General features: G+C 42.8%; 1 protein-coding gene across 5 annotated transcripts in view; it reads right to left on the reverse strand.

Moving 5' to 3' along the window:
- The window catches only part of RBMS3 (RNA binding motif single stranded interacting protein 3), a 995,810-nt gene extending 969,368 nt beyond the window's left edge, over positions 1 to 26,442 (reverse strand). Inside the window, exons 1-2 of one of the 5 annotated variants that reach the window (XM_075921983.1) lie at positions 26,260 to 26,442; positions 25,490 to 25,677 (exon numbers count right to left, since the gene is read on the reverse strand). In XM_075921983.1, coding sequence (XP_075778098.1) covers positions 25,490 to 25,666 — 177 coding nt within the window. In that variant the 5' untranslated portion in view covers positions 25,667 to 25,677; positions 26,260 to 26,442. The remainder of the gene's footprint in view (positions 1 to 25,489; positions 25,678 to 26,259) is intronic. The other 4 variants (XM_075921980.1, XM_075921982.1, XM_075921984.1 and 1 more) reach the window with 4 other exon arrangements.
- Between the last annotated feature and the right edge of the window lie 517 nt (positions 26,443 to 26,959).

Raw genomic sequence — 26,959 nt, forward strand, 5'->3', positions numbered from 1 at the left:
GATTTTCTCCAAGTCCTCTGACACATTGAGAATGTCCATCAGAAACCCAGCATCGCCTCTGCAGGAAATGCAGCATTTTAAGCCAAGAGAACCAGGAATCTTGATAGAAATAAAAAAGGGTTTTTTTAAACTAACTACTAATTAACAAACTAACAGTAATATGAAGAACAAGAATGGTCTAACAACTAGCTAAAGAACTACCAATGTCTCAGAAGAGTGGAGAGAACTGTAGAGCTTCGCCTCAGGCCAAGAACAATTGTGAAGGAACTGGAGGACTCGGGCCATGCGTGCACTGTCCCAACCAACAGAGCACGTGCATGTATGGCCCATGTAGGGACTGCCTGAAAATCTCTGATCAAGGCACCGGGACTGCACTGAGATGGCACCAACACCAGACGGGGACATCTCTCAAAGAAGAACCTCCTCTGTGGCTCCTAAATGAATCAATGAGGTCACTTTTGTTCTAAATGCCTCTCATGATGTTGTGAAGGCCAACTTAAAACGGGGCTCAAAAACGAACAAGATAAGTTCATGGAGGATAGGTCCATCAATTGCTATTAGCAGGATGGACAGGGATGGCATCCCTAGCCTCTGTTTGCCAGATGCTGGGAATTGGCTACAGGGAATGGATCACTTGATGGTTACCTGCTCTGAACATTTCCTCTAGAACACCTGGCATTGGCTGCTATTGGAAGATAGGATACTGGGCTGGATGGACCTTTGTCTGACCAGTATGTCCATTATTATGTTCTTATGTTCCCTGAAGACAGAGCTGGCCCAAGCTATGGATTGACCAGGCTACCGCCTGGGGCACCCCATTGTAGGGGGTGCGGCGCAGGGCTGCCGGACCGGGAGGGGGTGGGGCCACGCATGTGCCGATGCCCCGGGGGCGGGGTCGCACATGTGTCAGGCACCCAGAGCAGGGCCGTGCATATGCCGAGCACCCAGGGGTGGCGCCGTGCTCCCGGGGCCCAGGGTCCACAAATGGCTCAGCCAGCCCTGCCTGAAGAGGGATGGAAAAGGGGATGGAAGAGGTAAAGAACAGAATTGGATGGGGCATCCATGGGTGATGATCTCTAATGACCATCTTTCTGATGTCATGTCAGACCACATCCATGGATAGGGGAAAAAATGGCTTTTGAAAATATTAAATTAAATTAAATTAAATTAAATTAAATTAAATTAAATTATGTTCATAAAGGATTTAGAACCAATTTCATAAAATGGATTTAAAATCACACCTCTAATTAATCAACACAAGTTGGTGGGTAGTTCATGGCTTGACCAGTTTCTGGTCTACAAAGACTTGCCAGAGGAGTAAAAAGATTGTTCTCTCCATTTACTACAAGGGGGCATATAGTGTTGGACTCACGAGAAGGAATCTTAAGTTTCCCAGCTCCCAGGTCCAACAGAGCATGACTGTACTCAAGGATTACTGCTACCCACCACAGGGGTGTGTTTTAAAGTCAAATTAAAAAGTCTAAACTTGCTAGTTTAGTCATAAAAGTAATCATGGAAGAATATAGTTTTATTAGTACATGTTGATTTCATCATAAACACACTGACAGAAACATTTCCACAGTTAATAACTGAAAATTACAGATAGGCAAAGTAAGAAAAATGCTACTTGAAAATGTATTACAAATTCATTTAAAGATATTTACTATGTATATTATGACATGAGATGTTGACAATTTCTGTTGTAACACTGAGCTTTGACTTTTTGAATCACAACATCTACTGTCATTAAATAATTTTCTGACTCCCCATAATTTCTGGCAAATGTAAATATTAAAATTAAAATTAAGAAAAATGCATAAAACTGATATTATCATTTAAAATTATATAAAAAACAGGATTCTGCCAAGCCTATACATGAAGGCAGATACTTTGCACAGTAGGCAAGACAAATTTCTATTAATCCATAAGTCTTGAACTAATTTCAAAAGAGCTCTCCTATTCTAACCTGAATGTGACAGAAATATAATGAAATCTAGCAGAAAAATTAATTTAAGAAAAATCAGATATGAGGATTACAGAGTGAAAAAGTTCATTTGCAAATGCAGCCTAAGATTTTAATTGCAAGCAGGTTTAATGAAAATTGGTCTTAACAATGTACATAATATTTTGCCTATAGAATAAAAAGTTTTAAAAATATTGATATTACATACAGAATATTTTTGAATAATAATGTTAATTGTTGAGCCATAATAATTTATTTGACAGAGTAAAAAAGAGAAGTCTGTCTCATAAAAGTGTCAAAGGATTAGAACAAAGTATGTTTTACAATAAAAGACAGACTCTTTTTTCCACTTGGGTATGTCTATACTGTACACTTATTTCAAAATAAGCTATTCAGGAGTGGTTATTCCAAAAAAGCTTATTTCAAAACAGCATGTCTACACTGCAGGAAAGCCTCATAATTAGTCCTAAGCAGAATTCCCTAATGTAGATGTGCTATCTCAATTTAAAGCCCCAGGAGGCACTGGGGAGGAATAACTTAGAATGGCCCTGGTGAGGGGCTCTTTTGAAATAGCAGCAGTGGAGTGTCCACACATGCCTTATTTCAAAATAGCTATTTTAGAATAGGCATTATTCCTCATAGAATGAGGTTTACAGATTTCAGATTAAGCCATCCATTGTTTCCAAATTATTTCAAAATAACAGAATGGCTGTGTAGACACTCACATTGTTATTTCGAAATAACTCTAGTTATCTCGAAATAAGAGTGCAGTGTAGATGCACCCCCTACGCTGCACAATCCTTTGGTTATGTAAAAAGAATTTAGATATTATTTTGCAATAGAAATATGTTGAACATCACAATGTTAAAATAATTTTTATATATGGTACAAAGTTGAATTATAATAATTTCCCTGGTTAATACTAAAAGATACTATTCACAAACACAAATGTTCATGAAAATCAGACTTAACACAGTGTGTTTTTGCCTTTTTAAATTAAAAATAAAAGGCAGAACAATTTTCCCCCAGATTTTGACTCTAAAGTCTCTCTATCAATAGGAACCTTAATACAATGATTCTACTGTATATTATTACAGTGAATAGGTGTGAGCATACACTCAGAAACACCTGAGATTCTAATCTTTGACACAGTCAGAACAGCCACTCAGATTGTACATCAAGTTCAACTCCATTCACAAATTATAGTGCTCGCTTCCTAACTTGGCTGGAATCACCATGATCTCAGAACACTAGTTACCACCCTCCAAATCATTTTAGAAATTGTCAAATAATACAGCTACTATTGCATAAGAGTATTTTGGATGTTTTGGCTCAATATGTTCCACTTTCCCCTTAGAAAGAAAGTTTGTGAGAGCAGCTGGAACACAATATATTTGTCATTACAAGAATTTGGCCTTATGAATGTCACTACCAACCTCTGATGAAAAAGCCCAACTTGAGTCTATCACAAAAGAATTACTCTTAATACTGATTCACACAGTAATAGAACAAAGCATTCATGTCACATAATGATAACCCAAGCTAACCTTCTGCAGTATCAATATCAATAGTTGTAACCCTTGTTATGTAACCCTTCTATGCAAACAAAAAATGAAGGAGGCAGTAGGGGGGCAGGGCAGCACCGCACAGACGGTTCTGGGGGGAACTGGCTTTTAAGCTGGCTCCTCCCAGCACAGGCTTCTGTCCCCGCCTTGCTGCCTCTCAGAGAATCAGTGGGGTTGGGGTGGGGGAGAGGTGGAGTGAGTAGTTGATGCTTCAGTCAACTACTCACACAGGATATGTCTACACTACCACCCTCGTTCGAACTAGAGTGGTAATGTAGTCAACCGGAGTTGCAAATGAAGCCCGGGGCATGCTGCCAGGCGCTGCAATTTTTTAAATGTTCCCATGGCTACACGCGGCACGAACTAAGTAGTTCGGACTAGGCTTCCTCTTCCGAACTACCGTTACTCCTCGTGGAACTCCTTGTGGAACGAGGTGTACCGGTAGTTCGGAATAGGAAGCCTAGTCCAAACTACCTAGTTCGTGCCGCGTGTAGCCGCGGGGCACGAAGTCCGAACTAGCGGACATTTAAAAATGGCGGCGCCCGGCAACATGCAAATGAAGCCCGGGAAATTCAAATCCCGGGCTTCATTTACAACTCCGGTTGACTACATTACCACCCTAGTTTGAACTAGGGCGGTAGTGTAGACATACCCTAACATCCCTATGCCAGCCCGGGCTGCACTCCCATGCATTGCTCCTGCTGTCTCTGACCCAGCCAGGACTGGTCTCCCCACTGTGCTGGCCCCGGCCAGGGCTGTGCTGACGGCCCCCACCAACAGGAGCTATGCTCCCCCACTACCTTCAGGCCAGGCAGGGCTGCACTTCCCGCTAGGTTGGTCCCGGCCACAGCTGTAATCCCCACTGCTCCATCCCTGCTGCTACAAGAATTACACACCCCACCACCAGCACAGTCCCTGAACCTGGTTAGCTGAGACTCTCTGGTCCACCGATGTTGCTGGACCAAAGAGGCCCAGATTTTAGAGGGTCCACCTGTATTATTCCAGCCCTGTGTGGACACAAAATAGGTATGTATGTCTGCATCTGCAAAAATGATCTATAGAAGTATTGCACATATCCATTCCACTATAGGTGTGTGCATGCTCCCTCGGTGGTACCCATCAGGTAGCACAAATGCACTTTACTGCCATGTACCAATAGTACTAGTAAAAGCACCCAGCTGATCTTGCTCCTCCTCAGTTCCTTCCGTTTGGAAACTTCAACATTGAGAGCCAAGAGTGCGGGTGGTTGAATGAACATGTGAAACACATCTTGAAGAACAACAATTAAGCAAGGTTAGTAACGGTTTTTTCTTCAAGTAATTGCGCATATGCATTCCACATTAAATGACTTCCAAGAAATGGAATAGGTGGAGGGATTGGAGTTCATGGGTGCATAGACACATGAACTGCAGAACAGCTCAGCCTAATTTGGCATCATCTCTGGAATGCTGAGTGATTGTGTAATGGGAGGAGAATGTGTTCACTGATGAGCAGGTTGCTGCTTTATAAATATCCTGAACAAGGACCTGCGCAAAGGATGTTGCTGAAGATGCTTATCACATTGTGGAATGAGCAGCCAGGTTAGCTAGTGGACAAACACCCACCTAATCATCTGTGAAGAGATTCCTTCATCATGTCAGCTACAGCTATGAGCAGTTGGGTGACCCTCCAGAATTGTTTAGTTCTTTCAGTGTAGAAAGCTAGGGCTTGTCTAATGTCCATGAGAGAAGGCATTGTTCATTTCTATTTGCATGCTGCTTTGGGTGAAAACCAGTTAGATAGATTGCCTGACTAGTATGACACTGAAACCATTTTGGAAGGAAACTGAGGTAAGCATATAAATACATCTTCTAGTTAAAGAAAGATAGTATATAGAGGCTCTGATGTGAGAGCATGACGTTCCAAAACTCTTCTGGCAAAAGTAATGGCCACTAAGAAAGCCACTTTGCAAGAGAGGTATAATAAGGAGAAAGTTGCCACCTCAAACATTGTTCTCATAAGCTTCAATAAGACTACGTTCAGGTTCCAGGGAGGATCAAGCTCTATTACTTGACAGTATAGTTCTTTCTATGCCTTTGAGGAATCAGAGTCATGGCATTTGAAAAAACAGACCAGTTATCCATCTGGTGGTTAAAAGCTGATAGTGCTCCATGGTGACAGTTGACAAGAGATTACTAAGTGTTACTGTTTCAGGTGCAATAGATATTCAAACGTGTTGTATGGATGAAAGCATGGATGAGACTCCACATTGGGATCCCCAAACAAAGACCTGAGAACACCGATGCAGACACCAATGCAGAAAAGCTGAATGGAAGGATCATGAATTGGCAGTGTGCGTGGTTCACTATAAATCTGACGAATCTTTTGTGTCCTTGGTATATATGAAAATAAGTTTCTCTTAAATTGAGGGTGGAACACTAATCCCAGGATCCAGGGAGGGAATAATGAATGCCAGGCTGACCATGCAGAACTATACTTTCCTGAGCTAGTTGTTGAGTTGATACAGGTCAAAAATTAGGCTATGTCTACACTTGAAAATTTTGGCAACAAAAGTGCTGTTGACAGGCAAAAGTCACCAAAACGGAAATTCACCAAACCAGTATTTCTGGTGCCAGCTGTTGGCAACTCATAGCCACATCTGCATCTCCTTCATTGACAGAAAGAGTGAAGCATTGTGAGTATGCATCCCACAGTGCTTTATGTCACTTTTACTCGCTAAGCCCCGTGGGAAAGTACAATATAGCACTAGATATGCTGGGAACGAGAAAAAAATGTCTCATCAGCCATTCTTTTCATCTTAGACATCCCTGGTTTTCTGACTTACTTTCGTGTCAACTTGAACATCCACTGCAAGAAAACATGAAGCCCTTCTGGCTTTTATCATGAGCAGCATGCAGAAGACAATACGCTTTGCAGCATACCTACTTATGGATCTACTAGCAGATGGTGATGACTGATCAGTTTTTGGATTCTGATTCAGAATCAGAAGATGATGAATTAATATATCATTGGGCTATGGTAGGCCTGGATTATTGCTTTTGGGTTTAGGAAAACCAGCTCTGAGTGGTGGGACCACATTCTCATACAGGTATGGGATGAAGAGCAGTGGCTTCAGAACTTTCAAATGTGTAAAACAACCATCCTGGACCTGTGTGCTCCTGAACTATATCACAAGGACACCTGAATGAGAGCTGTTGTCTTGGTAGAGAAGCATGTGGTCATTGCTTTGTGGAAGCTGGCCACTCCAGATTGTTACTGTTCAGCTGCAAATCATTTTGGAGTGGGCAAATCTACCATTGGGTCAGTACTTCTGAAAGTGTATGTGGCAATAAATCACATTTTGGTGGACCAGACTGTCACTCTGGGAAATGTGGATGACATAGTGGCTGGCTTTGCTGAAAAAGGCTTTCCAAACCGTGGTGGGGCAATTGATGGAACACATATTCCCAGGATAGTGCCACCCCACATTACAACAAACTACATCAATCAAAAGGGGTACTTCCCAGTAGTGCTTCAGGCACTTTTAAATCACTGTGGGCATTTCACAGACATCAATGTAAGGTGGTCTGGAAAGATGCATAATGCAGCTAACTTCAGATGGCTACATGCTGGCACTTTCCTTCCAGATCAGAAATTTACACTGGGGGGTGTGGAAAGGCCAAAGTGATCCTAGGTGACATGCCCTATCCCTTGCATCCCTGGTTCATAAAGCCTTACACAGTGCACCTGCACAGCATCAAGAAGCGGTTCAAAAACACGTTAAGCTGCAGCCAAATGGTTGTTGAATGTATCTTTGGCAGTTTAATAGGGAGGTGGAGGTGTCTCTATGGCAGGCTGGACCTTATGGAGGATTATATTTCCAAGGTGGTGGCCGCATGCAGTTGTTTACATAATTTCTGTGAGAGTAAGGGTAAAAAGTTTTTCCCCAGGGGTGGAGCACTGAGGTACGGTGCATGGGTGCACACTTTGAATAGCTAGGCACTTGAGCTATCAGAAAAGTGCATAGGTTAACCATCAATATCAGGGTGACTCTGAGGAACCACTTCGACAATGAGGAAGCCTGAGATTTCTGTGTATTGGGGTTGCTTTCCTGCACCATAGGGTTCAGGCCAGAGTGTTTGGTGTGGGTTGTTTAACACAAAATAAAAACTCATGGAAACATGCATGACATTGGTCTTTAAAAACCTCACTGCTGTGCTAATGTCATCAGTGCTTTCACAGGGAGTGGAGTATACGTAGAAGAAATTGTGACTGGATTGTAATGAGTGTGTATGTGTAGAAGAAAGGTTGATGGATACAGAATTGCACTTTTGAAGCCATGAATGGTGATGGGGGGGGGGGGACAGGGTAAAGGCATGATTGCTGGCAAAAGAGTCCTACATGGGAGGCCTTTGGTTATAGTCTCTATTATTCATCAGGATTATACTGTTCGGCTGTGTCTACACTGGCATGAATTTCCGGAACTGCTTAAAACGGAATACTATTCCGTTTTCAGTTTTTCCGGAAAAGGAGCGTCTACACTGGCAGGCTGCTTTTCCGGAAAAGCCCTTTTTCCGGAAAAGCGTCTGTGGCCAATGTAGATGCGCTTTTCCGGAAAAGAGCCCCGATCGCCATTTTCGTGATCGGGGCTTTTTTCCGGAAAAGACTACTGGGCTGTCTACACTGGCCCTTTTCCGGAACAGTGTTCCAGAATAAGGACTTATGCCTGAGCGGGAGCAGAATAGTTTTTCCGGAATAGCGGCTGATTTTGTACAGTAGAGCGTTGTTGCTTTTCCGGAAATTCAAGGGCCAGTGTAGACAGCTCGCAGCTTATTCCGGAAAAGCGGCTGATTTTCCGGGATAAGTGGCCCAGTGTAGACAGAGCCCTCAGGATGTCATTTTGGTCCTGAATGAGCTATACAACGTGCTCCATGGGCTCCTGTCTCTGTAAATTGGCCCTAGCTTGTCTCTGCTCCCTGTCCCTATCTCATCTCCGCTCTCTCTGCTCCCTATCCCTATCTCATCTCTGCTATCTTTGCTCCCACTCTATAGCTTGTTTCTGTTCTCTCTGTTCTATTTGTTGCTGTCTTTTGCTCTGACTGACTTGCTGAGTGACCCAACAAATCCTTCACCTGACCATCATGCGTTCTTGGCTTCTTTTTCCTCAGTTGCCATAGTCTGTCTGATGGTGGACAAGATGCCTGAGTACTCAAGGTCTGGTCTGCAAAAGTAACCATTAACAATAGAGTGACTGTACTTTTTATGATAAAGATTGTTACATTTCATTAACATGCATGCCCCTGAAGAAAAGTTCCTACTTTGTTGGATCAGCATGGAGGCAAACATAAATCTCTGCAGACAGTTAGATCATGATGAGTTTTAAAAATGGAGGGTAAGAGAAGGGGAAGGAAAGTTGCTTATAACTCCCCAAGAAAGTACTGACAGGGTTGTGCAGCACTTGTATAAGGAAACAATTTCTGATAATCCTACACTCATCCACAGGCTACAATCATTCTTGCTGACATACCCCTGCTAAAGGTTAACAAGCAAACCCAGGCTAAGCTTTTTGAGTTGAGTGGGAGGCTCCCTGGTCCTTATGCAGCCAAACTGTGTGCTGCATTGGTTCTGGCAGAACACACTGAGGACTAGTTTGAGAAAGTGTCATACCAGAGGGTGGCACAATGGCAGCCCTGTCACGGAATTTCCATGACAAAATTAATAAGTACATTAGGCAAATCTTTGACACCATTTGCCAGGAAGATTCTATTGCTATATGTGTGTGCATCAATGCTGTTTGGCCATAATACTGACCCAGGGAGTGCTAGGTAGCTCACAGAAATACAGCCTCTGGTCCTCCCATACTTCTGCCCCCCTCTCCGATTGCATAGAACAACTTACCGCCCCACATGGCCACCTCCCACTCAGCCCCCAACCCCAGATGCCTGCACAGCAATTAGTCCCTAGGGTGCCACCTCCATACCACCCAGCATGGCAACCACCTGCTCAGCCCCTGACCTCAGGTGCCTCCACCGCAACTATTTGCCAAGACACAACCTCCATACAGCCCTGCATGACCGCTGTATTCTCAGCCCCCGACCCCAGGTGCCTGCACAGCAACTACTTGCCAGGGCACCTCTTCCATACTCACCCACAAGGTCGCCACCTGCTCAGGCCCCAGCCCCATCCAGCTGCACACCATTTGTACTCTGCCACCCTTCCATTGCTTCAACATACAGTATCTCTTTCATGATCAGTTGTTAAGGATCCTCACATTGTTTGAGAACAATTCCTGCTGCTGAGCATACAGGTTATCTCTGGATTGACCCTCACCTCCTGGCCTTCCTCAGTCTCTTCATCAACTTGTGTCTGTGTATCTGGGACAAGTATTTCTGGCTCTGTTTTCTGAGAACTATTTATAGTGTCCGAGGGTATAGTCATAGGATCCCCACCCCATATTCCATCCAGTTCTTTATAAAATCAGTGCCGGACTGAGCCAAAGTTGCGCCCCGGGCAGCGGGCACGCGGCACATGCGCTGCCCAGCCCCAGCCGTGCGGCACATGTGCGGTGCCCCTTACCACCACGCATCAGGCACCCCCCATAGGTTAGCGCCCCGGGCAGCTGCCAGGCTAGCCCCCCCCCCCTTTAATCCAGCCCTGTATAAAATTGGCATGTTTTGGGTACAGCACTGTTTACCTCCTTTGCCTTATGGTAGGCCTGTCAGTGTTCCTTGATCTTGGCTTTCCATCGAAGGGTGTCTCACTCATACCCCTTCTCACATAGGGTTTAAGAAATGTGACTATATGTTTCCTAGTTCTTATAAGTCACTCCAATTGCATTGATTTTTCACCTCACACACTGATTAGATCCAAAAGCTCTGCATTGCTCCAAGCTGGAGAACATTTGGTTCAACAGCCACCACCCCTGTTTCCTTTAAAAGATGCCCTGAAGACCACCACACAATGTACCATGGACACAGGAAATGGATTTAAATTTCCCAGGGCTTGCAGGTGGGAGGGGAGGATCTCTTTACCTGTAAACATTATGTGAATGAAGAGCAGCTGAGTTCAAGGTGATGTCCAGAGTGGCTAAACGAGGCACTGTGGGATACATGCTGGGGTCCAATAAACTCAACAAAACCCATACCTAGTACACACTGTGTGATTGTCCACAGCACAGAGACAGAAGTCCCTTCTGAGACTAAATGGCCATATTTTTGTCATGGTTGCAATGAGGACACTCAGAGGTTTGTATCACCAAAAGGCAGGTTTTGGCAACAAAATGTGCAAATGTAGACAAGGCCTTAGTCTGAGACCTCTTTTCGTTTTTGGGATTGAAATTATGGGAATATAACCCCTTCCTTCTTAAATTCTGTGGAACCTCTTCCATGGCTTCCATTCAAAGGAGGGATTGAACCTTCAAGATGAGAAATTATTCATGGAGATGGGTCCTGAAAAGGGATATGAAGGGAGGGTGGGAAGAAGGGGTAGTAATAAACTGGAGGGTATATCCCACTTCCACTGTGCTCAGCACTCAAAGATCCATTGTGATACCGGACAATGCTCTGAGAACGACAGAAAAGCAGTTTGCTATTAAACGAGAAACAGGGTCTGTCATCATGGGAAGTGGTACAGCCTCTCCAAGCATCCCATCAAAATGCCTGCTTAGCACCTCTTGTCTGAATGTAGCAGGCATTGACATTGAGGTAGAAAAAAAGAGTTACCTTGTGCAGTCACAGTGGTTCTTCAAGATGTGTCCCCATGGATGCTCCACTCTGAGTGCTGGTCCATCCTCGCACCAGCAAGTGGAGACTTTTCTAGTAGTTTCCACTGCACTGTGTACGAGGTAATCCATTTAGAAAACCTCTGAGATGAAACTGTTCATTCTTTGGATCATTCAGCGTAGGACAAAAACAGCCTAGGGGAGACTCGCCAGGGTCTGGTTCAGTCCACATAAAATGCCAGTGCTCTATGGATGTCGAGAGTGTGCCATGCCGCTTGAACTGGGTCGGCATGCAGCTTAGGAAAAAAGGCAGGTAAGTGTATGGGTTCATTGATGTGGAAGGGAGAAGGGACTTTGAGGAGGAACTTTGGGTGGGATCAGAGTATCACTCTGTCCTTCGTGAACACCAAGTATGGGGGATCAGCCATCAAGGCGGCGAGTTCGCTCACCCTCCTACTGGAGGTTATTGCGACCAGGAAGGATACCTTCATGGAAAGATAAGACCAAGAGCAGGTGGCTAGAGGCTCAAATGGTGGCTTTGTCAGGCTTTTTAGAACATGGTTCAGATCCCAGACAGGGACAGGAGGGCGGACGAATGGGAAAGTGTTTTGCAGGCCCTTAAGGAACTGTTTTGTTATCAGATTAGCGAGGAAGGAAACCTGATCGGTGGGATGATGAAAAGCTGATATGGCAGTAGTGTGGACGTTGATGGTGCTTAGAGCGAGACCTGACTGTTTCAGGGGTAATAAGCAGTCCAACAAAATAGGGAGGAGGGTGGACTCCAGACGTGTTGTGTGCAAACAATTAAACCATTGAGAAAATCTATTCCATTTATATAGGTATTTTCCCCTGATGGATTGTCTTCTACTGTTGATCAGTATCTCTTTCACAGGAGCCAGGTGTGGAGATGAAGCTTGTATAGTTCTGGATGGAGAGTCATCCCGTAAGTTTGTGACAGGAGGTCGTGATGGAATGGGAAGGGATATGGATCCATCATCACTATCTTGTGAAGGTAAAGATACCACATCTGTCTGGGCAATGCCGGTGCCACTAGTATGACCCGAGCTTGGTCTGTCCTGATCGTGTTGAGGACTTTGTGTAGGAGGTGAAAGGGAAGGAAAGCGTAGAGGAGAGGAGCATCCCAACTGATAGAAAAGGCATCTCCGAGGGAGTGTTTCCCTAAGGCTGCTCTGGAGCAGTAGAGGTGACACTTCCTGTTGTTTTTCGTGGCAAAGTGGTCTATGTCTGGTTGGCTCCACTGATAGAATAGTGGAGCAAGAGCGTGTCTATCTCCCATTCATGTTGATCATGGAATGTGCAGCTTAGGGCATCCACTGTGACAATGAATACCCCAGGAAGGTAAGAAGCTACTGGGGTGACATGATGTGCCAGGCACCAGTTCCATAATTTGATGGCTTCCGTGCAAAGGATGGGGACCGTGCACCCCCCTGCCAGTTGATGTAGTACATGCAAGTGGTGTTGTCTGTCATGATAGTAATGGACGTGAGCTATGTACGGTTCGAAGTGTTGGCATGCACATCTGACTGCTCGTAATTCGAAGAGGTTGATATGAAAGGTTTGTTCCATGAAGGACCATTTGCCTTGGGCTGTGATGTTCCCTAAATGGGCTCCCCAACTCATAAGTCAGGCATCTGTCATAACTGTGAGCATGGGGGAAGGACGCTGGAAAGGTACGCCATCTAGCATGTTTAAGGAATTGTCCACCAATGAAGGGAATTGAAGATACATGGTGGAATAGGCACTATTTTGGAGAGTTGGTCCCTGGAAGGCTTGTAGGTTGTGGCCAACTATGACTGCAGGCCCCTCATGTGGAGTCTGGCCAACTTGACGACATACGTCGTAGAGGCCATATGTCCAAGGATTTTGAGGCATTTGCATACCATCATGGTGGGAGCTGATTGCGCACTCATGATAAGGTCGCGAATGGTGTTGTATCTGTGTTTGGGTAGAGTAGCTTTTGCTGCTACCAAGTTGATGAGGGCCCCTATAAACTCCAATTTTTGCATTGGAAGTAGCGTAGATTTTGTGTGGTTTATATGGAAGCCCAGGTTGTCCAGAAGGTGCATAGTGGTGTCGGTCATGGTTTTGGTTTCCTGAAGGGGTGACCCTTTTATGAGGCAGTCATACAAATAAGGGAATATCATGACCTCTTTATGCCGAAGTGAGGCCATTACGACCGCCAGAGTTTTGTAAAACATCCTGGGGGCAGTTGAGAGGCCAAAGGGGAGAACTCGGTACTGGTAATGTTGGGTGCCCACCGTAAACCGTATAAAAAGTTTGTGAGCAGGATGGACCATGATGTGGAAGTAGGCATCCTGGAGGTTGAGAGCCGAAAGCCAGTCCCCTTGATCCAATGTGGGGATGATTGTTCCTAAGGTAACCACTTTGAAATGGTGGTAGGCAATGTACTTGTTGAGTCTCCTCAAATCCAATATGGTTCACCATCCTCCACTTTTTTTCTGGGTTAGGAAGTTGAATAGAAGCCTCGTCCTTGGAATTCTGGTGGCACTTGTTCTATGGCACCCAGTTGTAGAAGGTGTGATACCTCTTGTTGGAGAAGGGTTTCATGAGATGGGTCCCTGAAGAGGGACGGGGTAGGAGGGTAGGTAGGAGGCAAGGAAATGAAAGGGATGGCATGACCATATTGGATCAGTTCCAGGACCCATTTGTCTGATGTGATTTGGGTCCATCGATGGAAAAAGGCCCGGAGAGGGTGGTTGAATTGAGAAAGATTGAGCGCAAGTGGTGGTGGAGTGGCTTTCTGGCTCTCAACATATTTTTCAAATCTGTTGTTTGGTTGCAGGTGGGTGGGTTGCGGAGGAGTGTTGTTAGTGTTGGTGCTGGGGTCTGCAACATCAGGGTCTTTGTTTCTGATGGAAGTCATATCTGGTCTGTTGTCTGAAGGGCTCCATGGGCCTCTGCTAAGTCGAGTACCTTGTTCTTTTAAAAGGGGGAGTGTACATTCCCAGAGTCCTGAGGGTGGTACGGAAGTTCTTCATAGAATATAACACTTAGTCCATCTTGGCTCCGAAGAGGTTGGTCTTGTCAAAGGGTAAGTCTTTGATTTTCTGCTGTAAGTCTCTCAGGACTCCTGGAATACATCTAGACTACAGGCTTTTGTCATCAGAGGCTTTGTCGACAGAAACTGTCGACAAAGCCTCTGTTGACAAACAGCATCTAGACTACATCCAGTTCTGTCGACAAAGCAAGCCACTTTGTCGACATGAGAGTGTAGGCAAAGGACAGTGTAGATGCAATAACGCCTTCTGTCGACAGAACTCTGTCGACAAAAGGCATTATTCCTCGCAGACTGAGGTTTACCGCCATTGACAAAACTGCCGAATTCTGTCAACATAACGTTGACAGAACTCGGCGGTAGTGTAGATACAGGTATAGTTTTGTCAACAAAAATGGACTTTTGTCAACAAAACCCTATAGTCTAGACACACCTCTGATGCCTGAAACCACGAGATCCTTTGGAGTACAATTGCGGATGCCGTAATACGGGCCGTGGTGTCTGCTACATCCGTTGTGGACTGCAGGACAGTACGGGAGATGGTGTGACCCTCCTGCATGATGTTGAGTAAAGTTGGTCTCTTGTGTTCTGGAAGGTGTTGAACCAGATCTTGCAGTTTGGAGTAGTTGGCATGGTCATAGTCCGCTAGCATCACCGTATAATTCGCCGCTCTAAGGAGCAAGGTGGTGGAAGAGTAGACCTTGCGGCCCATGATGTCGATTTTTTTGTGGTCTCTGTCCTGTGGAGTGGTCCTGAGGTTAGGCTGTCTTCTTTTATGTCGAACAGAATCCACGACTAATGAGTTTGGAGGGAGATGGGTGAAAAGAAAGTCCATGTCTTTAGGGGAGATAAAATAGTTGTGGTCAGCCCTTTTGTTTGTCGGGGTAATGGACAGGAGTTTGCCAGATGTTATCCGCAGGGTCCGTAATAGCCTAATCCATGGGGAGTGCTATTCTAGAAGTAGTGAGAGAGTGTAGTGTGTGTAAGAGTCGATATTGCTTTACTTGTACCTCTTGAAGGTCTTGCTCCTGCACCAACGCTACTCTTTTGAAAAGGTCTTAGAATTTTCTTGCATCATCGTCGGATGGTGGAGTTTCGGCTATGACTGCCTCATTGGGAGATGATGAGGAATTATGTAAGGGGGATCTACACTCCCCTTCTAAGAGAGAGTCCTGGAGAGGAGTGAGCTGGAGAATTTGGCTCAGTCACCAAAGTAGTGATAGGAGGCGAGGCCAGTGGTGGTCTAGAGATAGTAGAAGGGGGACGTGGCTCCCATGGCTGAGTCGTGTATGGTGGTGGCGAGTAGACATACTGTTGTGCATACCATGGCGGTGGAGGAGGAGGGTATGCATATTGTATTGAACCAGGTTGCCAAGAGGGAGGTCTGTGAGCCAGACTAGAGTGTTGGGAAGAAAACCTACTCCTTGATTCTGTGCCCACCTCTCTGTGGGTATGTCTACACTACAATGTTAGTTCAAACTAACAGACGTTAGTTCGAACTAACATTCATAGCCGCTACACTAGCGCTCCGCTAGTTCGAATTTGAATCGAACTAGCGGAGCACTTAGTTCGAACTAGGAAAACCTCATGTCGGTGCGGGGCTTTTTCAGCCCAGATACCAGTGCCATTTTGGTATGGTGCTTTGGTGCCGAGCAGTCCTTATGTTGGTCTGCCGATGTGGCCGGTGCGGCTAGTGCCATTGGTGTATCTGGTGCCATAGTTGTGGGCGGTGCCGATGGTCTCTGTTTTGGCTCCAAGTGGGCTCTCTCGTGCGGTGCTGACATCTTGGATGGTGCTGTATCAGACATGCCAGGCCTATCGTTGGTGCTGACCCATGCAGCAGTCGGTGCTGAGAGTAGTGAACGGGCTAGGGAAAGGCCCGTTTTCAATGCCACGAGGCCGGAGTGGGTAGAGCGATGAGCCTTATCCATACCTTTATTCTGGGAGGCCGGTTTTGAATCAGCAGCAGAGTCCTCTGAAGATGGTCGAAGGGACTTCTTATAGAGGAGTGTCTTCAGCCTATTAGCGTGATCACAGCATGCTCTTGCCATGAGTTTAGAACAGTGGGGGCACTTTTGTGTCTGATGTGACTCCCCCAGACACTTTATGCACTTGGAGTGCCTGTCAGAAATGGGCATAGCATCACGGCACGTCTCACACCTCTTAAAGCCGGGAGAACCAGGCATGAGGTACCAGGGAAAAGTGGCAAGCCACAACAAAAACTCTTTTTTTTTTTCAAACTTTTGACTGGGGTGGAGAATGGGATTGAAAGATCTTGGATGATGAAGTAACTGTAGGGATTAACTGGGTATTTATCTATTATTTTCCCAGAAGTTGAAGAGAAAAGAGAGGCTCCGTCTGCTGCCGAGGATGGTAGAGAAGGAACTGAAGAGCTGCGCCACGCACGCACCTAACAGATTCCAATGACACAAAGGGGCACTGTGGTGCATGTGCAGTGCGGTGGAAACTGCTAGAAAAGTCTCCAGTCGCCAGCGCGACGACGCACCATCATCCAGTGTGGAACACCCACGGGAACCACTCAAAGGAGAAGGGATGGTGACCTATTCCTAAACCCTGATTCTCTTTCCCTGCAGATCCTGATGGGCTGTTGAGGCCTGCAGTGCTTCCATGAAAGCTGGTGTGTACAATTTAAGGGACTTAAAGGGACACCCTGGAGTCTTTTAGATGATAAAGTTTTGCATCAATCTGTTCCAAAAAAGTTCTAAAACTCCTTCATAAAGTAGGCACTGAAGGGGTTGCTGGACCTCCTGTGGGAGTCTTAAGGACTGTAGCCACAAACTTCTGAGCAAGGCCACTGCTGAAGACATGGTCCTGGCTATCAAATCAGCCATCTCCAAAGCAGCGTGTAATGAAGCCTCTCCGATTATCCCTTGTCCAGCAATGAGAATACTTGTCTAGCATCTTGGGGGAGCAGGTCCTTGGAATTTCTGCATGGAATCCCATGTGTTAAAATCATACCTGCCGAACAGTGCCTTCTTGTTTGCAGCTTTGAGTTGTAACTCTCCAGTAAAATACATTTTCCTACCAAACAAGCCTAATTGTTTTGAATCTTTTGATTTTGGGATTGCACAAATGACCCTGCCTTTCTCCTTCAGTACCATCAGGGATACTAGGTTGGGGGACGGGTGTACAGGAACCCATAACTCTGGGTAGGAACAGAATCTCTACCAATGACATTCTGCCTGATCAACACTTCCAATGTGAATGTATCTCAAGAGGAGACTGTTCATTTTTTTGTATTTTGTCCACCCATGCCCACCTCCCCATCTTTTCTTTTATAGTCATTCCTACAGTGTTGTGTATAATTTGTGATATAAAAGTCTCAAGGTCGAGATCTGGCATTTTTAAAATCTCTGCAGAGCACAAGGCATATCTATGATGTTACATAATACTAATAAATAATAATTTTGGTATATATTTACAAATTTAATTACATCTCATGAAATCCAGGAATCTTGTAATTGCATTAGGTTTGGATTCAGAGACAGATTTTTTACCAGAAGAGTCTGGCAGTGAGTACAGTCTTCGTAATATCCTCAATGACGACACAATCATTAGTTAATGGTGAAGATGAGAATTTAGTGGTGCTTGAGGCAGTTGCTGAAATCAATTACAGGGAGCCTGTGTTAATAGAAGCAGAGGTTCCACTCCTTTTTTCACCTTCTAATCAAACAAAAGAGTTATCTGAGGGTGACGTGAAACTAATGTTCTTGGTACATATTTTCAGATATTGCTAATATAGTTGTGCTGACCAACTTGAGTCATACAGTTACCTTGAAGGGGAATCTTTTTTACCGTAATAACTCTGAAGCTATAAGACAAGATGTTGATAGCAAATGAATTCGGAGGCCAAAGAACTATTTATTAGCCTAGCCTAGCCTAGGGGATGATCCTGCAATCCTTATTTGCCCAAGGAGTTCAAGTTAGTTCAACAGAGCTTTTTACTTTCCACGTACATAGCAAGACTGTCCTGTTAACAGGACCTATTTTTATTGGGTAGATTTTTAAATGAAAAGGACAAGCATGTTTAAAAACATGCTAGCTAGTCATGATGGCTACTGAATAATTATATTGTACTGTTTAACCATGGCTACCTAGCACATTTTAAAATGACTGTCCTTGTCTACGCTAAGAGGTGTATTTTATGTTGTGCTAATTAAAAATGTGTTAGTTAACTCAGTTTCTGTCACAATGCGTTTTCCCATAATAGACAAGGCCTCTCTGAACAAGTAATGTAAACAACTAATTTAAACAAATATACAGCTGTTATTCCAGGATAGGAGCCATACAAAGTTGAAGAAAGATAGGAGCAGAGAGTGGTAGAGAAAGAAGGAAAAGAGGGACATTAATTGTGGAGATCTTTAATATGTTTAAACTCCTTGAGACAGGGTCTGTCTTTTATTGTACAACAAAATGGAGCTCTAATTGAGAGTTCTGAGTACTACTTGAAAACACATTTATATATTTATTTTCCCTTTGAGTAATTTCAGTTGTATTTTCTTTTCTTGTCTGTATTATTTGAAAATAAGTTATTGGGAACTAACTGTACAGTGAATATGTAAATCCCTATTCTCTGATTGGGTAATTATGGCTGGCAGCCAATCAGTGTTTGGGATGCACATATTGTATAGCTAGTAAGAAATAATTCCAATAATTACATGAACAAGACTCCCACAACCAGTCAGACTCTAGGGAACTATATAACTGAGGGGAAAAAATGAACAGTTTTGTGTCAGTAACTTGACAGCATCACTGCACTCTAATTGGCTTAGTCAATTCCATTTCAGTATAATGATAAATATCTGTGAAACATGGAAACAATTTGGAATCATAAATGTTCACCACAAGCACTGAGAACCTAAAAACACTATAGCTGTCTACAACTATAGTCGAAATATCTGTAAGGTCATGGATGTTAGTGTTTCTAACTTAATTAATCACCTTTGATTCTAGCCAAACAATGATGATGCAACCTGGCACCCAACTGTTGATTAACTCCTGTGAACACTAGATAAACTTTGGTTCACTGAAAAGAATACGCCACTGAAGCTGCGATTTAAATGATCGCGGCTTCATTTACATTTACATGGCTGCCGCGCTGAGCCGACAAACAGCTGATCAGCTGTTTGTCGGCTCGCCGCTAGTCTGGACGTTCCCCCTGTCGACATCAAAGCCCTTTGTCGGCAGCCCCGGTATAATAACGAGGAATAACGGGGCTGCCGACAAAGGGCTTTGATGTCGACAGGGGGAACGTCCAGACTAGCGGCGAGCCGACAAACAGCTGATCAGCTGTTTGTCGGCTCAGCGCGACAGCCATGTAAATGTAAATGAAGCCGCGATCATTTAAATCGCGGCTTCATTTGCCTTTGCTGATCTGTCTAATCTACATGCCTCTGCCGACAGAGGCATGTAGTCTAGACACAGCCATACTGGCCAACCACTGTACAAGGCTATTCATAAGTACTTTCCTTAACAAGGTTGCTTTTGTGAATCACGGCCTAAGTATGTGTCTATTTAAATCATGCACTGCACTGGATGCAATGTCAAACTTAAATCATACACTGCACTGGATGCAATGTCAAACCTACTCAAGTGTATATTATTATAATTTGTTATTTATTTGTATAAATAGAAACCTCAGTCATGAACCAGGATCCCATTGTACAGGTGTTGTACAAACAGAACCAAAATATGATAGTATACATCCATTGGGGGCACGTACTCAAGAGGATCAACACTCTAAAAATATTGAAGAAGCATCAAATATTAATTATTCTTTAGTCCAGTGCAAGCATCCTGTATTTTCTTAGCACATAGCTCTTAGTTCTATCCCTGATGCTTCAAGTGCATTGTTTAGCTAGAAGCCCTGGTGCTCTGGATTTGTTAAACAATCATCCATAACATGCACCTCATTTTCCTCTGTAATTAGTATGACTAGAAATAGTACCAATTTTTAATGAAATTCCTACATTGCAATGAAAATATCTGCACTTGTTCCAGATATCATTCACTGTGTGATTGGCTTTTTGAGCTTCATATGCTTATTGATCATTATAATGAACAATTTAAACAGCTGTTCATTCTTTGCAAAAAAAATTCTCTTGAAATTTATTCAAGGAAAGCAGAAAATTTGGATTAAAGCTCAGAATGGAGAAGGCAAAAAAATGGCAATTGGAAGACGAGGAAGCGATCAAGATCAAAATTAGAGGCAAAGAACTAGAACACACAGAAAAATCTCTTTGCATTGGAGGACTAGTATTAAAGAACAGAGATTGTAAAGGTGACATAAAAAGTAGAACTAGCTCTACAGAATTTGGAAATTTGAATATCTGAAAGGCAAAACACAGTTAGAAAAAAAATCAGTGTATTTGAGATAACTGTTAGGCTGATACTACCACATGGGTCTAAATGTTGAAGTATAAGGAGAAACAATGAATGAAAATTATTGACTGAAGAGGAGAATTGGTTAAGGAGAATAATTTATTTCCTACAGTCTTGAAATTTTCAGCGAGTAACAAGAAAAATGGCTCAGACACAAAATAATGTTTTTACAGAAGATTCAAGAAGTATGACTGAATTATTTGAAGATGTGTCAAGAATGGATCCAAAAAGGACAGAGAGCACGGCACTAGAAATAGAAGATGTCCAAGGATATATTGGATAAATATAGTGAAGAACTACATGGAATAAAAAGGTTTAAAAGTGCAAAAAGCTATGAGGCTGGCCAAAACAGAAAGTGGTGAAAATATATCATTTGGCCCCATCATTCCTAGATGAAGAAAATATTTCAGTTGAAGAGTTTCTCATGCTTCATAAAGTTTTACAATACCTGTGTGGGAGAGTTCTACCAATATACCAGAAAAGGCCTTTTAATATTACCATTTCTCCATGCTGCCTCCTTGGTTTGGGATAGCCTTTTGTTTGTTTTTAACTACAAAGACATATTTTTTATGTGACATCATAGGACTCTAGCATTTGATATCACTTCTTCACTTCTCTGGTTTCGATTTACCCTCCACATTGCTTCATTATCAGTGTTTGAGACCTCAGAATTTGGTTCCTCACCTTCTAGAACTGTTACCTTATGCTGAAAACTAAATGTAAAATTAGACTGAGACCTCATTCTTCTGCTGAGCTCTAGATACACCACTCATAAATTAAGAAATTCTATTCTTTGACTCATCCACTTAAGATATCTGTAAAAGGGCATTGCAGTAGCCCTCTTGGTCTCTGTCTCGGTCTCGGTCTCTCTCTCTCTTTCCTTCCACTGGGTCTATACATGGCCCAAGATCAATTGAGCTACCAACGGTTTTCTTTTGCGACTCAGGCACAGGTTTCTCTAGCCAGCTCCAATTTACTTCCCTTAACTGGCAGCTGGAATGACAGAGGCCTGAGCCAGCAGTTCTTGTTCAGGACTCTGTCACTGTATCATAATAGCAAACTGAAACAGCTTCTCAAAACAACTGATGAAATCTGCCAGCAACCAGGAAAGCTTGTATGAGGATCCAGATGTCTACAACTTGGGTTTGCTGGCTCTGCTTAACTGCTGTGTCCATGTCCCCTCCCACTAGCTCTTCCACAGCAGCTATTATCAGGCTCTCAGCCTTGTGAGCCTAAGTACCCCAGGATATGCCAGCCACAGAAGGCCCAATTGGCAGTGGTCTCAGGACCTTGATTGGTCCAGGCACACTACCTATGCCTGAACGGGATACCAAGAAGTTGCCTTTGCAACAAGGCACTTTCCCAGCTAGATTCTACAAAAGACCTTGCACCTGCCTTTTTCCCAGCCTCACTCCAACCTTTCTCCCTTCCCCTCCTGCCTTGCTCCTGGTCCCAATCCACTTCCTTTGCAGGCTTCTGGCCATAAGCTCTGTTCCAGCACGCTGACTCCAGCTTCACCTACTAGACCTGTCCCCATGGAGATGACAGCTGATGCTTAGTAGTTAAGGAGCAGCTGGAAGTAAGATATGATGACAGGAAGTATTACATTGCAGTAAAAGTGAGCATGCACACAACAAATGTACAAGAACAGAGAGTACATCAAACACACAGGAGTGGTCCTGAAAATTCAAAGCTCTGGAAATGCACCTGCTCAGCATCTGTGAAAATCCGAATTATTTTATGTAGATGCCTCAGTAAGGATCTATAAGTCTTTTCTTAGTTCCTAAATTGAATTTTTTTCATCATAGTCTCTGTTCTAGCATGAAACATGTGAGATTCTCTTCCCAAAGATATCTTTCAGAGTAAGATCCTTGACTAAATAAATGCTTTCACAGACACTACTTTTATAAGCATGTGAGTAGTCTCACTGGAGTCAATGGGACTATTTGCATATTTGAAGTTAAGCATGTGCTTTGATGCTTTACTATATTGGGACCTAATTGCTTACAACATGTTTGATAGACCAGATACACTGGAGAGCTATTAAGAAAACACTGAGACATGTTTGAAATCAGGTTTTCTGAAAAATTCAAAGGTATGTCTATCTACAGTAGGCAGCTGATTTGACAAAATTTCGTTGTGAAGACACTGTGAAAAACATAGCTTTACTGATCTTGAGCCTGATCCGGTTCCCACTTAGCTAGGTTGTCTTCAATGAAAGTGAAACTAGACCTTAAAACGATGCTTTTTATTACACAGGTAAGATCCTGTGTAATAAAGGAAGGAAGGAAGTACTGAAGGTGGAATCCTGAACTGTCCTGAAATCCTAATTTTTGGAAAATTTCAGGAAAAATATGAGTGTGTTTATTTATCTATCTGTAATATGCCAGGAGATCTCATTACTCTTATGTTCTTTATCTTTTACATGGTGTGCTTTATATCAATGATGCAGATCATAATCAACATGTCCTTAGTGTCTATTTAATGATTAAATAAGCAAAGATCATGTTATTTCTGTCCATTTAGAAAGATCTTAGATGATGTTTCATACAATATTTGTTGTTTGGGATTTTGGCTTGGAAAAGTATTGTTTTCCCATGTTAATAGAAAATGTGTTGGATTCTATTACCATTTTAATAGCTCCCCCCTCCCCCATTTTCAATTTAGTCATTTAATCAGAGACCCAAAAGACTTTAGCATTAATGCAAGGTATAAAAATGTACTAGAAAAGGATCCAGAAAGGATTCACACAGTTAGTGAGGTTTAAAATAGCATAGCGCTTCCCACCTGCAGGCACTTGAAATACTTTTGGCAAAAGCAAAGTTAAAATAGTACCTATATTGGGTAAGAAAAGGATACATCATAATACCTTTGAAAGACTACACTTAGAAAAAAAGTATTTTGATTCTATGTCAAGTAGTTGCTGACAACTATACAGAAAATACATTAGTGGAATACTCAGTTATTTACACCTGTTAATGAGCTAAATGTAGTCTAGTACTCATTTCACCGGTAGTCATATGTGTTATTTGCCTTCCAGCTACCCACCGCTGGTACAACATTAGACAGACTGTGAGGTGCATCAAAAAGTAACTACTGAGCATATATTTCTGCTGATGGTAGGGTTTTTAAATGCTTACGGCATTGACACAGCCAACACATATGTAAATGGCAGCATTAGCTCTACATTTTAATTATTTTGTAAACTAATATTGAAGGAATATATTTAAAGTAATGTTAGTAACATGATGTACAAAAATTATTACTAAAACTGAACATTCACAGTCATTTAAATATGTTAAAGTAACATACATTCATGACAGAATTAAATATTCATACACTACAGGGAGACTAAAATGACATCTACACATATTAGAATATTTAAAGTCATCAGTTATTTTAAAAAATAAAAACATTTTATCCAGCTTACTTAGACATAAAGGCCCTATTCAAATTATCAATCTGCAATATTCTGTTTTTCAATCAAAACAATTATACTGATTTTACAAGATGGTCAACAAATGAAAAAGTATCTCAGCTATGAAACACATATGTAAATATTGTGAACTAGCAGTCTCTAGCAAAAGATACAATGATTTCAAAATATTTATTAATATAATCTAACTCTATATAATATGTGGTCTGACAGCTCTTGCACTAATTTATTTCATTACTGGTTTACATTATTTCATTCTATAAATGTTTCCTTACACATTAACATAAAATAAAACTGTACTGCATAGTAAAAGTACTTTATGAAACACTTTCAGTACAATGCAACATTTTGAAATGCGATTAAAATCTATTCATGTGATCCATATTCACTAGGAAAACTGAACAGGTTTCAATGAAACTTTAAGAATTTGCCAAACTGAGTGTTATATTAAAACATATGCATTTGTTCTAATGTGTCTGTTACATACCTATACACATACACAATTTATAGATTTCTGTTAAGTAAATGCATGCTGGAAATATTAATGGAAATGGAAATGAAGACAATGCCTACAGACAAAAGCACTGATCAATGCACCCCGCTAACATTATATTAATGGCAATATTTTCTACTATATTCTCCCTACTTTATGATTTATTTAGAATAAGCTATATAAGCACCAAAGAATAGAGTTAGATCCATTCATCATTGATCTCAGTTACCTAAATGTTTTCATTCAGTACAGTTGTAAGCAGCTGTCCCCTAGTCTACAATGACACAGCAGGGTTGAAGAAAAAGATTTACTAGGCTTCTCTCCTTACAGGTAACTCTCCTCTTGCTCTCAGCTAAAAAAGGATGTTAGAGAAGAAGAGGGACTCACAACACTAAATCCTGAAAGTAAGATAAACTTTAGTACCAACATTTTATCATTTTCAAATTCTGCTAATCTAAGCTCTATAAAGCCACTTTCAAGGCACTGTACCTAGAACAATGCATTTGAGAGAAACACACATCAGTTATGTTTGAATGGGCAGGAAAGTGCTTTCCATCCATTGCTATTTTGCTATGACTCTCCCTCATTTCCCTTGTCCTTAAACAACCTTCCACTCTGCCTTTATACCTCTCTTCTTTACATGTAGAAAGAAAATACCCATCTTTAATAAGAAGAATAGGAAGAATAAGAATAAATAATTAATTAATAACCAGGGTACACTTCTTCCTAGTAAGGCTAGATGCTTTCACTTCCCAAAGTCATCATCCCCTTCATTCCCTACAGAATGGATTCCCATCCCTTCTCTAATTTTCTATCTAACCGCTAGCGATCGTGTAGTTCTTAACAGAAGGCTCCTCTGCTGGCGATGACCGTTTTAAAAAGCGGCACACCTACCTTTTTGTCTTCTTTCTCACTGTTTTGCCTCTTCTCTGGATTATTACTGTCACTAGCAGTTGCACTTTCCCCAGCCTGCCCATCCTGCTGTTGCTGCTGCTGCTGACAGCCTCCAGACCCCTGCGAGTGGGGGATGGGCTCTGGGCACTGAGAAACTCCCTTAACATCCATCTCCATCTTCCAATTCACTGTATTTCAAGACAAAAGCAGACAAAATACTTTCCACCACCCAGCGCCTTTCTTTTTTCAGGAAGCCGTGGCACGCATGGCTCTGGTCGCCTCCTCTGCACCGATCCGGTGCCTGCAATTCCCCCCTAGATCCTCCAGACTTTTGTATCTAGCGAGTGTGTGTGTGTGTGAGAGAGAGAGAGAGAGAGAGAGAGTGAGTGTGTCCTTGGTGCGATGGCCTTCAGACGCCCCTAAAGAGCAAACGCTAACTAAGCGGATGGCTAGCGACTAAGATCAACTCCCTGCCCCTGTCTAATTGTTGTGATTATTTACTTTATGCTATCTATGTCCCAGGCCCGGACAAGCCTTTTTGGCTGCAGCCTTTTGAACAAAGTTAACTGGCGGGAACTAAGCACTGGGGGGGAGGGGAGAGCCGAGGAGAAATCACCGGGATTTAACACCGTGAAACTGATAATAACCCAGTAATGTCAAGTAAAAGTTAAACCTCCCCTGTTCTCCCCTCCCCCCCTCCCCGCCCTCTTTCTCCTATCCAGATCCTAGGCGAGCACAATACAGCAAAAGGAAAAGAAACGAATTCAGACCTGAGCAAGGTGCTGGTGACGAGGACGGCAGACGAGCATTTAGCCGATTGTTGCCCTTATTTCCCCCCCACCTCGGCCACCCCCACCTCCCTTTTATAGCAAACGTGGTATCCTTGATGTTAATCTCCTCTCCGTGGTCTGTGTGTATGTGTGTGACTGGAGCTCCCTCTCCCTCAGTCTGCCAGCGCCACGCAGCATTGCACAAGGAGAACTGGAGTAAGGAGAAAAACAAGAGCAAATTCAGGCAGGAAATCTAAACCAGTACTAGCCACCGGCTTCCCAGTTTTTTTCAAAACAAAACAAAAATAAATAAAATATAGGAGACAGAGAAAGCAAATTCGTTTAATAGCAAGCGAGTTTACAATAAACACCCAGATTTATTTCATTCCCTATGTTAGCTATCCTAGTCTAGAACTTATGCATGGGTGGGGGAAAATAGTATATCATTGAGAATATTTTAATTATAAAATAATATTGAAACCCTCCAGCCATCTGTTTACCTTTTAATTTTTAAAAAATGAATGGCCAGCTTAAACCAGATAATTCTTAAATCAGGACACCATCAGGTGACCAGTCTGTACTTCTAAATATAACTCCACATTGTCCTGAGGAGCTGCTGCTTTAAAAGTTAACTGGAAACATATACTGGAAGTCTGCATGGAATTTTATAATAGCAATAATCCACTCCATAAAAATATAG

This window comes from Pelodiscus sinensis, chromosome 2 (assembly GCF_049634645.1).
Source record: "Pelodiscus sinensis isolate JC-2024 chromosome 2, ASM4963464v1, whole genome shotgun sequence".
NCBI classification, from domain to species: domain Eukaryota; kingdom Metazoa; phylum Chordata; order Testudines; family Trionychidae; genus Pelodiscus; species Pelodiscus sinensis.